Raw genomic sequence first — 15,946 nt, 5'->3', positions numbered from 1 at the left:
ACTTTTTGGGGAAGCCTAGGACAGAACAGTATTGAAGAGGTGAGAAGTAGGCATAGACCTATTCTGGGAAAAGCTAGTGGACAAAAAGTCATTTTATTTTAAACAATATAGTCAAAAGATGAACAGAGGTAGATGCAACCATTTCATATTGATTGATCAGTACCTACATGATAATAACACAGTTGAAAATCAGCCTCAAATATAAAATCTATCAAGAGCATTAATTAAGCCTATAATGTATGCAAAAAAGCAACCAATGACAAGCCTTATGCCCATAGGAGGTGCAGATTGACATAAAAACAACTAATAACAAGTCTTACACCCATGGGAGGCATAGATTGACATAAAGCTGCTTCTGCATGCATAAGTGGTTAATGGCAACCTCAGCAAAACACAGGAAGCGAGAGTTCCTGTGGTGCAGTAAAACTTTAAACACAGAGTTTGGATCCACCTGGTGGCGCGTAGGTAGTAAGTATCTCTCAATGGCTGAAGAAGGCATTTTATGGCCATGATTTGCTGCTCTTGTTGGATTACACAAGGCTGTCTGGACCCATTTCAGAAGATGCGCCTTTATTCTGAAAGACAAACACCTATCAGTTCTGCTGATGTAATTGTCTCTACAATTAAAAATAAATCATTTTATTTTGTTGAAGTATGTCCTGGCAATAGAGTGATACTACTCTTTAAATATAGTGTTATGTCAATTCTGTTTTTCTTTTTTTTCTTTTGGGATTCCAGTGAAATGAAACAGAAGCTTGATGAAGAGGGAAACAAGTGCAGCATCCTTTCTAAACACGGAAGATTTAATGAGCATTGTTGCATGCGTTGCTGCTCCCCATTTACTTTTCTCATCAATCCTAAACGACAGTGTCAAGACTGCAAATACAACATCTGCAAGAGCTGCAGTTCTTATCAGAGAAAAGAGAAAGCTTGGCTCTGCAACATGTGTCAGCAAGCTAGGTGAGTTTTTATTGTGACATGTTGCCTTCTGACTTCTTTTTCCCACTATTAAGCCATTAAGTCTAATGTCACATGAAAAGACGCATTCAGTATTCCAGAAATTTCTTATGGCACTGTTGGTTATTGATTCTTTGGAAAATCATATAAATTATTCAGAAGATTTTGCTTTCTTCATGAAGGAAATTGTTTATTTAATTGTGTTTTATTTTCAAGATGGTTTGATGAGATGATAACTCTGTGTCTTGACAGACTTCAACACTGGGCTCTATAACAAAATGAAATTCAATGGTAAAAAAAGTAAGGTTCTAATTTAGGCAAGAAAAACAAAATGCACAGGTACAGTATATGTGGTACCTTGCTCAATAGTAGTAACTGTGAGAGGGATCTTGGAGTCCTAATGGACAATCATTTAAATATGAGCCAGCAGTGTGCTACAGCTGCCAAAAAAGTCAAGTTCTAGGCTGTATAAACAGAGGGATAGAATCAAAATCACGTGCAGTGTTAATACCATTTTAATGCCTTGAAGACCACGCGTGGAATACTGCATCCAATTTTGGTCGCCATGATGTAAAAAAGAAGTTGAGACTCTAGAAAGAATGCAGAGAAGAACAACAAAGATGATTAGGGGATTAAAACATAAGACATTAGAGGTTAAAACATAAAGAACAGTTGCTGGAATTGCATATGTCTAGTTTGACGAAAAGGACTAGAGGTGAAATGATAGCAGTGTTCCAATATCTTAGCGGCTGCAGAAAGAAGAGGGAATCAAGCTATTCTCCAAAGCACCTGAGGGCAGGACAAGAAGCAATGGGTGGAAACTAATCAAGGAGAGAAGCAACCTAGAACTAAGGAGAAATTTCCCTACAGTTAGAACAATTAATCAATAGAACAATTTGCCTCCAGAAGTTGTGAATACTGCAATACTGGACACTCATATCTTTATCTTTGAACAATCCCATCATCTCCTTATGATTCTTTGTCACATTTTCATAAACGCTATTAAGTGTCACTAACATTTCTTCATACATCTTCATTGTCTCCTGTTGAGTCATTTTATAGTAGTTTAATATATTAAAATTTACTCAATATACCGCTAAGATTCCAGTGTCCCAATATCTAAAAACTCCAAAGAAATTTAGTCAGTCCCAGAATTATACTTCCAAATCCCCTATATTTATAGTCCTTAAAAGCTATACATTGTTGATTTATAATCTTTTTAATTTCCCAGTTTATGCCTTCCCAATTGTCTGAATGTTAAAGTCTTATTTATCTTTTTCTTTTCTTCTTCTTTTTCTCTCTCTCTCTCTTTTTCTATTGCCTTTCTTCTTTTGCCTTTAAGGATGTTCTATCAAGTAGCATCAGTAATCCAAATTGGTCCACCAGTTTCCTCAAGTCTTTCAAGTCCACCTTTCCTTAAACAGTTTCAATAGGGTTTTAGGTATTTGCTATTCAATTTGGCTTGAAGATTTCCAAATAGCTCAGGAGATATTTCCAGACATCCAAATCGCCTACTGAAATAGAATCAAGGTCAAGTGGCCTTCCAGATGTTATTTTTTTTCTCTCCTTTCTTTTGTATATATTAAACAATTGAGTTCTCACATTGCAGTAATCTTTTTCCTCCAGTAGGTGGCTCCCCTATTCCAGATCCAGCATTAAACAGTGTGCAAAAACCAAACAGCAGAATGTCAACTGATCAGGAGGGGTTAGCAATAAAGATTAACAAAGCAATTTCTCCCTATAATCAGTTTTCAAGATGTTGTTAGATCTTTTCCAGGCTTTCTGTGTCTTAAATCATTTAGTTATTTCTTTCACATCTGAGTCTTTAATCTTTCTCCGCGTATCCAGTCGCCACTTACGTAAAGTTTGGAGATTATTTTTTTAAAATATTTTATTTGAATTAAAATTCTAAAATAAAGGTTAGAAGTTATCTCACCCAGTTTCAATGCTCTGTCCACAAATCACTCCAGCACAAATCTTAGTGTCTTGGTTGTCCCAGCTTGTGACAGGCGAAAATGGTCGTCATCCCTGCTGCTGTTCAGAAGAGCTTTATTTGGATCAATGAGGAAATTGCAGTTTCCTCGTGGTCGACAAAGCACCTCTCCTTCACCACCCCTCCAGGGTGGCTTTGAGTTCGTAGAGTCTCTCGGCAAGTAGTTACCTGCTGATTTTCACGGAACCTGGCAGAGCTCCGCTAATTCTCCAGCTGTTCCCAGCGTGACATCAACCAGAAGCATGGGCCGCAAGTGTATTATCTTTTTTAAAAATTTATTTTTAATTTTAATTATGAGAATACAACACAATACATCCAACTTATCCTTGTTATGCATATATACATTTTACTTCATCATGAATAATCTCCTTATTTAATATATTAATTACTAATTAATCTAATCATAATTACTAATATTTTGACCTTGTCTTCTACTATATAATCATTGATAAAATTTATTCCATGTTTTATAATATTTTGACTCTCTTTGTCTTTTATTTCTAAAGTTAACCTATCTGATTCTGCACATGCCATAATTTTTCTTATTATTTCTGTTTCTGGAAGTATGATTTCATTTTTCCAATTGTAAGGTTTTTTGAGTGCAGCTCAGAATCTAATAAATCCAATGAAACTCTGAACACGAGGCTACTGATAATCAGTTTTATTTTCTGATATCAGAAAGGAAAAACTGGGCAACCTTTCAGTCTCCCACCTTAAAACAGCAAGGCAGAGAGAGAAAAGCAGGTGTGCGCAAAAACTTTTTCTTGAACTTTTATAGGTTACACAGCTAGCAAAGACCGTCATTGCTATGGAAACATTATTTCATATCAAGCAAAGCTCATGACTTTCTCAGCATCTCTACAAACAAAGAGACATTACTTAGATGGATTGGAAAGAAATACATTTTAGCTCAAAGCTTCATTTCTCACATTTTAAGTTACTGGGAAGAAGACATTCTAAGTTAGTTACAAGCAGATAGATGCATTTTGCATTTCTCAAGTAGTTACTTTGCTAGGCTAAGATTGGCTATTCGCCCAGAAGTTTTTATCTCTGCAGTTGGCTCATCTCCCAGCTCAGCATAAGTTACAATGGGGTTCAGCAAGGAAATCAAAGATTGGGCCAGACACACACTGTATATGCACTCTGTTTATGCTCCAATCCCTTCACAATATTGTGCATATAATATTCTAGCCGCCGTCAAAACATGTACAATTAGATACATTATTTCCTTCTTATATTTTTCTGATATTATTCCAAGAAAAAAAAATCCAGTTTAAATGGAATACACTCCCTCACCGTTTATTCTATCCATGTTTGAATCAGTCTCCAATATTTTTTTGCAGCGTTGCAAGTCCACCACATGTGAAAATGCCTCTATCCATAATGTAATCCTGAGACAATTCAAATTTACTACCAATTGCATTTTCTTCTTTTATGTGGGTATGAATTATAAGCCCAGAAGAAACATTTGAAAAAAATTCAAGTAGATCAAGGGTGTCAAACTCAAGGCCCGCGGACCGCATCCGGCCCATGAGGTGCTTAGATCTAGCCTGCAGAGCTGCCCTGGAAACAGCAAAGGACTGGTCCACAATGCCTCTGTCAGTGAAAACAGAGCTCAAGAGAGCCATGTGCAGCCCTCCTGGTCCCCATTTTCAGCCACGATGGCTTCCTGCGGCCCTCTGTTAGCAAAATAGAGCCCATTTACACTGGCAGAAGGGTAGAAAAATAAACTAAAAACAAAACAAATTTTAATGAGAGTGAAGAAGGGTCTAAGGAAAGTCCTGCCTTAGCACTTGGCCATCACAGATGCCCCTGAAACAAGTGACCGCGAGCTGGCCATGCCCCCCCTGGCCACGACCCCACAACCCCCCAGATCAAACACAATCCTGATACAGCCCTCAATGAAATCAAGTTTGACACCCTTGCAATAGATTATGTAGGTAAAAACCTTAGGTAAAAATATTTTGTATAAGTTCTTGCAATTATTATACATAGCAAAAGAATAAAAAACAGGGTCTTGGAATTAATAGATTCACATAGATTGTGTCACTGAGATTTACATTCTGCAACAATAGACAATCCTCCTTTCACAATGGAATCCTGGGAACCAATGAGATGATTGATGAATGAGAAAGAAGAGTTTGGCAAATATCTCACCAATCTCAACAAAATAGTGCTAAATTTATCAGGGGAGATTTAGAATATTGAGCTTTAATTAAAGAGTTTAATAAGATTATGGTATTGATGTTATTATAAAATTTATATTATAGTATTTGTTTGTAATATTTAGATTTATTGTTTAACTATGTATTTAATTATTCTGGATGTATTATTCAGTTAGAATGTACCAAGCAAAATCGGATTGGGTATTGGGTGTTATTTTAAAGATTAACTTGATTAATTTAGTGGGGAGATAGAAAGGCATCATACTCTGATTAGTGATTTCAGGAGAAATTTCTTTTTTTTAATAAGGAATGAGACAAAGGTACAATAAAGAATGGACAAAACATACAAATATAATGACTCAAATTAAGATGATTAATTAAGATAGAATTAAAAAGAGTGAAATATGGGGAGAAGTTAATATAGAAGACTTAGAATGGTAAATAAAATAAGTAATGATATGTAATATGAGCATGAATACAGTTGAAGTCCATGAAGAAAGAGATACCTGGGTCCAAGTTACTTTCCAAAAAGATTTTTTTTATGTTTTGTGTGTTGTGTATATATGTTTTTTTAGGGGGGGAGAATTAATGAAACCTTGCAGAAATATAGAATGAGAATAATGGTAACTAAGTCAGAAAGAAATAGATGAAATAATAATAATAAAATGGAATAAGAGTAAAGAGAAATAAAGAGAAAATGGATAAGAGGTTTTCGTATGTTTATATGGAAATGGTTTAAAACAGAATTATAGTTCATCTGACTTGTTAAATTTATAATGGAAAAAGGTTTAAATATGTAATGGATAATGATGACTTGTGTGTTTTGAAAATTAATAAAACTTGTTTTTTTAAAAAAATAGTGCTAAATTTATCATGGTAGACTAGATCAGGAAACAGATGTTACAGGAATTGATATAACTTTATTGTTATCTAGATTTTGAAAGCCAAACAGAATCTCTACATTTCCTTTTATTGAAAAGAGAGTGAGGACAGAGCAATCCGAAGTTTTGTTCTCCTCCCTTTCAGACTAGGTAGGCATTTAAATGATAAATTCCATGTTATTTCCATTTTCCTCTGTGCATTCTGCTCTTTTTACATAACTTAAGAGAAGTGATCATTCAAAGGAAGAAAATGCTATCCTTTTTTTTAGATGACAGGCACCTAAGTGTTCCAGAAAGGTCATCAAATTGAATCCAGTTACTTTGATAATTTTATTTACAAATTCATATTCAGTTACCTATACAACATATGTACTTGTATATAATGTGTGCATATGTATGTATGAATGTGTATTTTTACACTCTAGCGCAGGGGTCCCCAACCGCCGGTCCGCGGACCGGTACCGGGCCGCGGAACAAGCCTTACCGGGCCGCTGGTTGCTGGGCGCCGCCATCTTTTTGGTAAAAAAAGCAATTTTTCGGTCAAAAGATGGCGGCGCAGCGCCGGGTGAGCTTTTCGGGTAGAAAGCCATTTCTACCCGAAAAGCTCACCGAGCGCTGCGCCGCCATTTTTTTGACAAAAATCACTTCCGTGACATCACCGGAAGTGATTTTCATCAAAAAAAGATGGCGGCGCCCAGCTGACGCCAGGAACCGGTCGCGGCGCCAGCTGACGCCGGAACCGGGCCGCGCGGCGTCGAAAAGGTTGGGGATCCCTGCTCTAGCGCAAGGGTGTTAAACTCAAGGCCCGTGGGCCACATCTGGCCTACGAAGTGGTTAGATCTTGCCCGCGGAACTACCCTGCAACCAGCAAAGGACTGGCCTGCAGTGCCTCAGCCTGGCCCAGGCCAACCGGGCATTGATCTACAACCTGGTAGCAGCCCTCTGGGCCAGAATGTGGTGAGCCTTAGATCTGTGAGATTGGCCTGGAACCAGTAAGGGGCCACCCCTACCCACCCTCTGCCCCCTAAGCACCTACACAGGAGCCGGTGAGGACATATGGGGCCTGGCAACACTGGGGACCTGCAGGCTGACTGTGACTCTTCCCTTTCACCAAGGATGCCAGCACAATAGTGTTGTCACAGGAGCCAAGAAATGAACTGTAAATTGCAATACTAGTAAGTTTATTTTTCCAAAGTGTTAAATTGATGAAATAACTGAACACAAGCTTCCACAATCCATGTGTATGGTACAATCCTTCTAATTCCTTTAAGCCAGATAAAGCAGCATTTGGTATAACATTTTTTAACAGTAAAGTGAGAGCTTTTTCTCAGTGCTACCCTTCCATCATTGAGTTAACAGAAAATGTAAGAAATTTACTAAATAATGGTAGTTCCCTGAGGATTTGAAGTCACTGTAGTCAATTTTAGTCAAAGTCTAACATCAATTGTAATAAAGCACCAGATTTTGTACATTTTATATAGGAAACAAGGAAAATGCTGTTTTCACACCAGTGCAGCTAAAGATGATTTACACCTATCTGACTCCTGAGCAAGGGACAAGAAGAAAACAGAATTCTAAAATGTAGCCAGGGATGTGGTAGTTAAATGCAAGCAGGGAAAGTCCTGCCTTTTAAGTACAAAATCAACATTTTTAATATCTGGTTCCAATTGAGCATGTAATGAATATACAGCACTCCTGTAGAAAATTTGTATGTAAAACCATCAATTTTCAAATTAGTAAGTTATGAAGCGAAGCAAACAGAAAAAAATAGCCATCCCTCACAGATATGAAGACTGTGCTTGCAAGCCACATAAAACATTAATGCTGATTTGGGGGATTCTAAATTGGAATCATTAATGGAGCATGTTCAAATTTTATTTTTATAATTGAATAGGAGGCTATAATATATTACATTCAGTAGTACCTGATTTATTAATTCAAGAGATCCCGTCTGCTGTGGTGGTTAAGGTTTTAGATTAGGAAAAGACACTTTCAATTTCATCCATGGAAGTTCATTGAGTGAATTGGGGAATGTCGTTCTAGCCCAGCCTATCTTATCTCAGTGTTGTGCTGGTGGTGGGGAAGAAGAAGACAGAGTACTATCTATGTCACCTGGAGTTCCTGAAGAACATAGGGTATAAATGCAATCAATCAATCAATCAATAGACCTGAGCATCCTATTTATTTGTTTGTTACATTTTTACACTATCTGATTCCCAATGCTTCTAGATAGTTCACAATAAAAACATACAGAACAATAAAATGACCTAGTGATAAAAACAAGAAGGAAAGATGCCAATACTAGAAACATTAGAAAGCATTGGATGTCAGAGAAGGATGGTGGCACTGGATGTCAGAGAAGGACCATCAAATCAGAGGGCATGTATTATAGCTGAGAAAGTGCACTTTCAAGGTCCTGATTGTTTAATTGAAGAAACCTGGAGCAAGTCAATGTTGCCAGATCAGCTAGACAGACATTCAGTGATTTAAGGTTTCTGGGATATAATAAAATCATTTTCATTATGGAAATCAAAAATAAATATATTTTTCTGAATTTTTATTTTCAAATTAAAAAAACTCAGGGCTGAGCTTAACATTGCTGAGTTGTTTAACAAATGGTTCTTCTCTACCCAAAGAAATTTATATTCTGACTGTGTACACATTTCCAAATCTCCATAACTTCTCAACATGGGAGGTTAGAATATAATATGTAAGTTTTCAGGTAGATTTCACACCTCTATTTTTGTAAAAAGACAGAAATAGTTTGAAAATTAAAATTGAATATGAACAGATGCAACATAACAAAATCAGATGAGGAAAAATGCTTGATTTGTTAAGAATTTTGACATGCCCCAGAATAAAATGTTTATATACACTGTTGTTGCTCTTTAGCCCAATCTAGTAGAGGGACAAATACTAATTGTATTGTTTGAAGCTGACCCAACCCCTTTACCCATCAGCCCGCACGCACAAAACAAGTGCACTCTGGGAAGCCAGTTTCCATTTTCCTTTAGCATTTGGAGGAGACAGAATCATAAAGAAGAATCCACCTGTGGCACATGTTCATCCAAGGACAAACCCATATCCCCACACACACACACAGCATTGCTGATGAGATTTAGTTTATTTGTATTTATTAATTGTTATGTTCAGCAGCAACTCAATACTGCCTATCTTGTATTTGGTTCTCATTGTATGTATCCATATTTTCCCCAGTTTCACTGTATCCTGTTCTTTCAATAAAGCACCCAGATCTATGCACACAGTTTGTTTTATTGGAGGATATGTGGGTTTAGCTGCATGTCAAGATGCACACAGACCAACATAATGAGGACAGAACAGTGAAACAATGGCTACCCAGCAAGTGGGAGCCAGGATAATGACTATACAGAGACCTGCTACCTGCCAATGCAACGACCTGCATATTGCCATGCAGTAGTCTCTAGACAGTCAAGCACTTCCAGAAGACACCATGTCATAGAGCCGGGCATTTCATACAAGACAAGGTCTCAGGTCTCTAATTATTCCAAATAGTCATCTGCAAGTAATGGTTTTGCTGGTAATGGTCATAGTCACTGATTATCCTGGCCACCTCATGGGTTTTGCCCTTGGCCCACCCATGGAACCTGTCCCACTCCTGCACCCGATGCACTTCAGCATCACCAGTGGCCTCTGTCACCACCAAGGCTGCCAACACCTCACACAGGTCTATTAGGCCACTGCCATCACTGCCCAGAGCAACAGGCCCTCTCAGCCTGAAGAAGGCGAAATGGCTAGCTAGAGGTAGTAGAGCATGCCCAGGCCCAGCAAGCAAAAGTCTGCCACTGTGAGTAGGGAAAGCTGTATCTCCCCATCAGCACCATGGCTGCCCAGGCCAGCCAGTATTGTGTGCCTTCCCCCCCGTCTCTGCTGGGCCTGGGTGTCTATGGCAAGCGTTTCGCCACTCACAGTCTTTCTACCTGGCCACTTCACCTCCTTCAGGCTGGATGGGTCTGCTGAGTGGTGGCAGCGGCAGCTCGTGGCGGGGCCGAGATGCATTGGGTATGTGAGGGGAACAGCAGAAAAAGGAAACCAAGCACCAAAGAACATAGGTTGATAGAAAACAAGAGCATAGAAAGCTCAGAGAAACAGTGTAAGATTGGAAGATGTGGAAAAACCTACCCATAAGATTGGAGTCAGATAAGCCACCCCGTAGAGGTGGTGAAGAGGGAGGAGACTGCCAGCAGGGTTGAGGAGAGCCACATCTCTCCTCCTCAGCTGGCCATTATTCCCTTTCCTGAAGGCGGTTGCAGCAGAGGTCAGAAAAGAAGAACTCAACCGGAAAAGAATGTGCAGGAGGAAGATAAGAAGAGAAAGTCTTAGTTGACCGGGTTAAACTGCAAAAGCAACAATGTAAGGTACCCTGGAATTTAAACTATTAAAAAAAATAACATTGTTCCCAAAGAAGATTTTGAAGCAGCGAAGGACAGAGGGAAGGGATAGGATTTGGGTTTTTTTCTTCCCTTCCCTATACTGACAGCTAAGAGACTTAAGCAAGAAATTGAAAAAAAAATCCACTTTGACATCAATAGGCATTTAAGCTGAAAATAAAATGTCAAAGGGATAATAAAGATTTATGGATATTTAAAAGCTTTTAAAAGCAGGAAAGGAGAGAAAAAGAATAAAAGGGCAGGATCTGGAAAAATGGAGGAGACTGCCTGGAACTAAAAGGAATTTACAGTGAAACCTCAACAAGATTCCTAAAAGATACATTTTAACTGAAACTTGGCAACAAAATAATAGAACTCCAGGAAGAGAAAGTGGAAAAAAGAAGAAGAAACAGTTTTGGATTATTTGGATTACTTGGTGATCTTTGGATTTTTGGTTATTGTATTTAAATGACAAAAATCAATCGGGTGGTTGTTTAAAAGTGTTTAAAATGGCACCACTTTTAGAAGAACTGAAAATGGAACTTAAAAAGTACAAAGAAGATGCACAAGAAGGGAGAGGTTCTTTTGGCTTCGTATTTCAACTCTTAGAAATGGAGATCTGGAACTATGAGAAACAACAAAAAACGCTTGCAGAACAAGAAGATTGGGACAAAGAAGAAGCCATCTTTAATGATCAAGTAATTTTATGTGGGGGGGGGAAGGAAAGGGGAGGAAGAGAATGAAAAGTTTAAGATTTGAAAAAGCAACCAAAAAAAAAAAGAATTAAAAAAAAAAAGACCCAGCCTTATTATATGAGAAACACGGTAGCTGTTTTATTTATCTAGCTGTGTGAAATCTCTGAAATGTATGCTATTAGTTAAAATTTGAAGCTGAATTTCTAGATAATTTATTCCTATGTATAGTACATAGCAATAGTATAGTTGTATCATAATAGTATGAACTCTGTCAATTACAGTGAAACACAACATGATAAACTAGGGAGAATCATTAATCTGATCCAGCACAGCTTTTTGTATGTACTTTTATTCTGCAGTCAAAACATTAGCATAAACATCGATCCTTTATTATGTATATAAGGAATATCTGTAGTGTTACTAAGAAAATATATCATAAACATATTTCTTAATACATGCAATAATAAAACAAAAACAGATTTTTCTGGTAATTTAGACCTAAACAAGAGAAAGCATAAAGTCTAATAGTGAAATAATAATAGGTTTTCCCACATATGAAAACTGATATGAAATTTCAGCATATGGGAGGAGATCCATGCAGGTATCAGTATAAGTATTTCCCTCAGTTTATTGTTATTTTTTCTCATCATGGGATTTCAAGATATTCTGAATCACACCTGGTATGCTGTTACAAAAGGGAAATGCAGTATCATATGAGTCTGGATGTGTTTTGGAAGGAGATCCTCTCACATAGGACAGAACAGTCACAAAAGTGTGGAACATCTGTCAGAATAAAGTGAAATATAGTGGGACCTGGGGCCTGTCAATGAAGGAATGGATTTCAGCAAGCTATCAACAGAAGTACTGAAAAGGGAAATGGGGTCTGAGAGCTTCTTCATTCCAGCAGAGACAGCCATCAACTGGTGAACCATATCCCTTTTTTCATGTCTATGGTTACGTGAGTCCAGATAGGATGGGGTTAACTCTGCTTAGACCAGTTTGACTGAGTCTGCACAAATTCAAGCTCTGCCCCTTTGCTGAAGCCACTCCCCAGTTTATGACTCAGTCTTAGCCAGGACTCGATGTGTTTTACAGGGCTCCAATGTAGCTGTAATTGGAGCCTGATCGTAAAAAGGAAAAAAAGTTTTAAACCGACCTTTGAGGCTTGGAATCTGCTGGAGACTGGTGAGTGAGCTAATTTTAGCTTCCAGTACTTCCAGATCACGCGAAGGGCTCCAGGCTCAGCGCAGGGAGCCAGGACCACGTGGGAGGGCTCCAGGCGATCGGCCCAATAAGGGCAGCCAGCTGATTGGCACGGTAGCGCGCAACAGCAGAAATCGCTTGCGGTTTCTCTTTCACTTTCCTGGCTTGCTATTTGGATCGCCTTGGCTGCAAAACGCACAGTGCAGCAGCCTGCAGCAACAGCTTTAGGATCTGGCAGAGAGATTTGCAAACCACGGAGGAAGCAAAGTAGCCGCTTGATCGGGCATCGGTCCTATCCCAGCTGGCAGGGATTACCCCCAGCTGAAGGGCGCTATCGGCTACATTGCCAGTGCTGAGTTACAACGGTTGGTGAAACATCTCCAGCACTGACAAATCACGTGGGCGCCATTCTGACCTGTTTGCAGGTCCAAAACCTGGTGGGAGGCCGTCAGGGTGTGGCTGCAGCCCAGTAGTAGCCTTTTACAGGCTTGCTAAGCCGGCTAACCACGTAAGCTGATTAATTTCTTTCTGCATAAGGCTTTTTATTGCATTATTCCTTTGTGATTGGATTTATTAATACTCCTCCAAGCAGGTTCCCTCCTTTCCCTGCTTCTTTCTTGTGAATTAATTCATTCTCCAGGTGAGATGGCTGATAAAGAACAAGAAAGGGAGCCCAACCCTTCCACTTCCAAAGGAAAATCCAGGGGCAGACAGAAGAGGAAGGCCCCTGAAGCTAGAGCTGAACCAGAGGTCCAGAAAGAACCAAAGGGTTCTGGAAAAAGGTTGGAGAAACGCCACCATGTGGCTTCTGATGCTAGGTCAGGTCAATCTGCACAACCCCCAGTTTTACAACTGGAAGTAGGGCCTTCTACCTCTACTGGGCCACCTTGCCCTGGTATTTGGTCCTCTGATAATTCTTCTGCAGTTGGGGATCCAACTACTTTGGGAGACCTTGAGAGGTATGATAGGGAGCCTTCAATTGTGGAGGAGCTGCTTCCTCCTCCCCCTAAAAGGGCCAGACCTGTTCCTGAACCTTACAATTCTGAGGAAGAGGATGAGGCTGTTCATTTGGAAGCCATTATTGCCAAGGCTATCAGAAGGGGAGTGGTAGAGGCTCTTAGAGCGTCTAAAGGAAATATCTCTGAAGCCTCAAATCAATCAGAATCAGACAGGTCCTTTCAGGCCAGAGAAACCTATTCCTTCAGAGACAGAGATTCCCCAGGGCCTTCGCTACCCAGCATTTCAGGCAGAGCCCTTGAAGATGAGAAAAAAGAATCTGATTTCTCAGAGGATGAGGATATGGCCCCTCAAAGACCTTCCTTTACTGGTATTTTTGATGCATAGAAATTTAGGGCTTTATTATTCAAAGCCAATAAAACTGCAAAGCTGGGGCCTGGAGCTGATGTTGGTGAAACAGAGGATGATGGCATGGTGCCACCTGATCAACTTTTTGATGAACCAGCTGTAAGACCAGAAATGGTGCCTGTCCCTAGATTATTCCTCAATGTTATACAAAAACAGATGGAAGCCCCTGGTACTTACTCTTCGCTGTCAACCAATGAGAGGCCTTTCTTTTCCATGGGGCCCAAGCTAATCAGCTCCCTACAGGTATCTACAGTTGATGCACTGGTTGTGGCTATGGTATCTGCCTCATCCAATCTGGCAGATCGTGAAGAGGCACTAAAAGCTGAGGATAAGAAGATTGAGCAGTCCCTCCAGCGCACTCACCTGGCAGCCGCTTGGGCAGTTAAAGCGGCTTCGGCCACCTCCTTTTTCACAAGGTCCTCTCTATGGTGGCATCGCCAATTGCAGGAACGTGTCCCTGCATCTGACGTGCGAATCCATCAGGATATTCATAAGTTGGTCGCAACCGCAGAATTCACTGCAGTGCCAGGTTTGCCTCCAAGGCCATCGCCACATCCATAGCTGCCCGTAGAATGTTTTGGCTGAAGAGTTGACAGGCAGACGGTCGGTGCAAGTGGAAGGTGGCCTCTTCTCCCATAAAAGGGGACAAACTGTTTGGCGAGGTCCTGGAGCTGCACCTGGTTGAAACCAGGGACAAGAAGAAGTATCTTCATTAAATCAATGCTCCAGTTTTAGGGCTGCTCCTTCTTTTTTTTTTTTTTAATTATTAAAACAAACTTTATTTGCAAAAGATTAAAAAGATACAAACATACAAATATATAGAAATAAAAAATAGTAAACATACAAATAGAACAGCAAACATATTTCTTTCTATTATATTTGATATTAGGTTTGATAGTTCATAATAAACAATAATAAATAATAACTGGCAAGTATTCCTTATCTCTTATAGATTACATATTAATTAATAAATAACACATGTTACTCTACTATTACTATTGGATTATAACTGTATTATTTAATCAATCAAACCTTCATAATGTTTATGTAATAGAAGAGAAGCTTGAAGCCATTATTTTATACATTCAGTATATACAACTATATATAATATGTTTCCTGGGTTCATTTATTCTCTACATTCTTTTTCTTGCGCTCTACCCAGCTGTACCATTTATCCCAGACCAGGTAATACTCTGAATCATCCTTCCCATTTAATTTAAGTCTGAGCCTCTCCACTTCAGCACATTCATAATTTTTTTTGAATAATAATGTGTATCGGTGGTACGTTGGGCCTTTTCCAACATTGCGCCAAAAAAATTTATGCCGCTGTTAGTAAGTGGATGATCAGGTATCTCACTTTGGGAGGATAGTCCCCGTTAAACATCCCCAGAAGGAACAGTTCCAGTTTCCACTCCAGTCCGCATTCGATAATTTCTTCTATCCATATTCTTATCCTTGTCCAATATTTTTTAATCTTAGGGCATATCCACCAAAGGTGGAAATAGGTACCAAATTTCTCTTTACATTTCCAACAGCTTGGGTTTGCTGTTCGATATATTTTAGCTAATCTATAGGGTGCCAGATGCCATCTACATATCATTTTATATAGATTTTCCTTGTATGATATTGATTTTGTTAATGTAAGATTCTTTTGCCAGATTTCCTCCCAGTCGTCCAGATCTATATTGTAACCGAAGTTTTTTGCCCAGACTAGCATTGGTCCTTTCACAATTTTCTCAACCAATTCGTATTCTAATAGGTAATTATATAATTTAGATATCATATTTTTCTCCGGGCCCAGGATTATTTTATCTAATTGAGTGTCTTTTATTTCAAATCCATATTCTTTTACATGCCTATTTTTATTTGAAAGTAGGACCAATTGTCAATAATTATTTCATGGGTTTCTAACTCCTGAATCTATTTAAGCTTTCCCTCATTATCTAGAATTTGGTGGTATTTGAGCTTTTTGCTAATATTCATCGTGTTGGGATGGAACAACGTCTCCATTGTTGAAAGCCACCTCGGAATTTTAATGTAGTGGTTCCTTCTGATATCTGTCCAAATTTTAATCAGAGATTTATGTAGAGTGTGTCTGGAAAAATATGAATGGCTTTTATTGTTTGGGTTCCACCCTATTTGTAAATCATGGCCCTCAAGTGTTAAGATTCTTTTGTTTCCCAATTTAATCCAATCCTTTATCCATACTAATGTCGTCGCTTTGTAATACGTCTCCCAGGCAGGAAGTCCAAAGCCACCTCTGCTATTATTGCCTTAT

At 39.0% G+C, this 15,946-nt stretch overlaps 1 protein-coding gene across 5 annotated transcripts in view; it reads left to right on the top strand.

The window, feature by feature from the left end:
* The window catches only part of MYRIP (myosin VIIA and Rab interacting protein), a 199,272-nt gene that overhangs the window by 91,524 nt on the left and 91,802 nt on the right, over positions 1–15,946 (top strand). For all 5 annotated transcript variants that reach the window (XM_087947207.1, XM_087947208.1, XM_087947205.1 and 2 more), the window contains exon 3: positions 739–960. In XM_087947207.1, coding sequence (XP_087803333.1) covers positions 739–960 — 222 coding nt within the window. The remainder of the gene's footprint in view (positions 1–738; positions 961–15,946) is intronic.

Source organism: Notechis scutatus, chromosome Z (genome assembly GCF_049901735.1).
Source record: "Notechis scutatus isolate UNSWTSFEM ecotype Mainland chromosome Z, rNotScu1.2, whole genome shotgun sequence".
Lineage (NCBI taxonomy): Eukaryota > Metazoa > Chordata > Lepidosauria > Squamata > Elapidae > Notechis > Notechis scutatus.
Note: the sequence above shows the minus strand (reverse complement) of the source record. Positions and strands in the feature narration are given on the sequence as shown.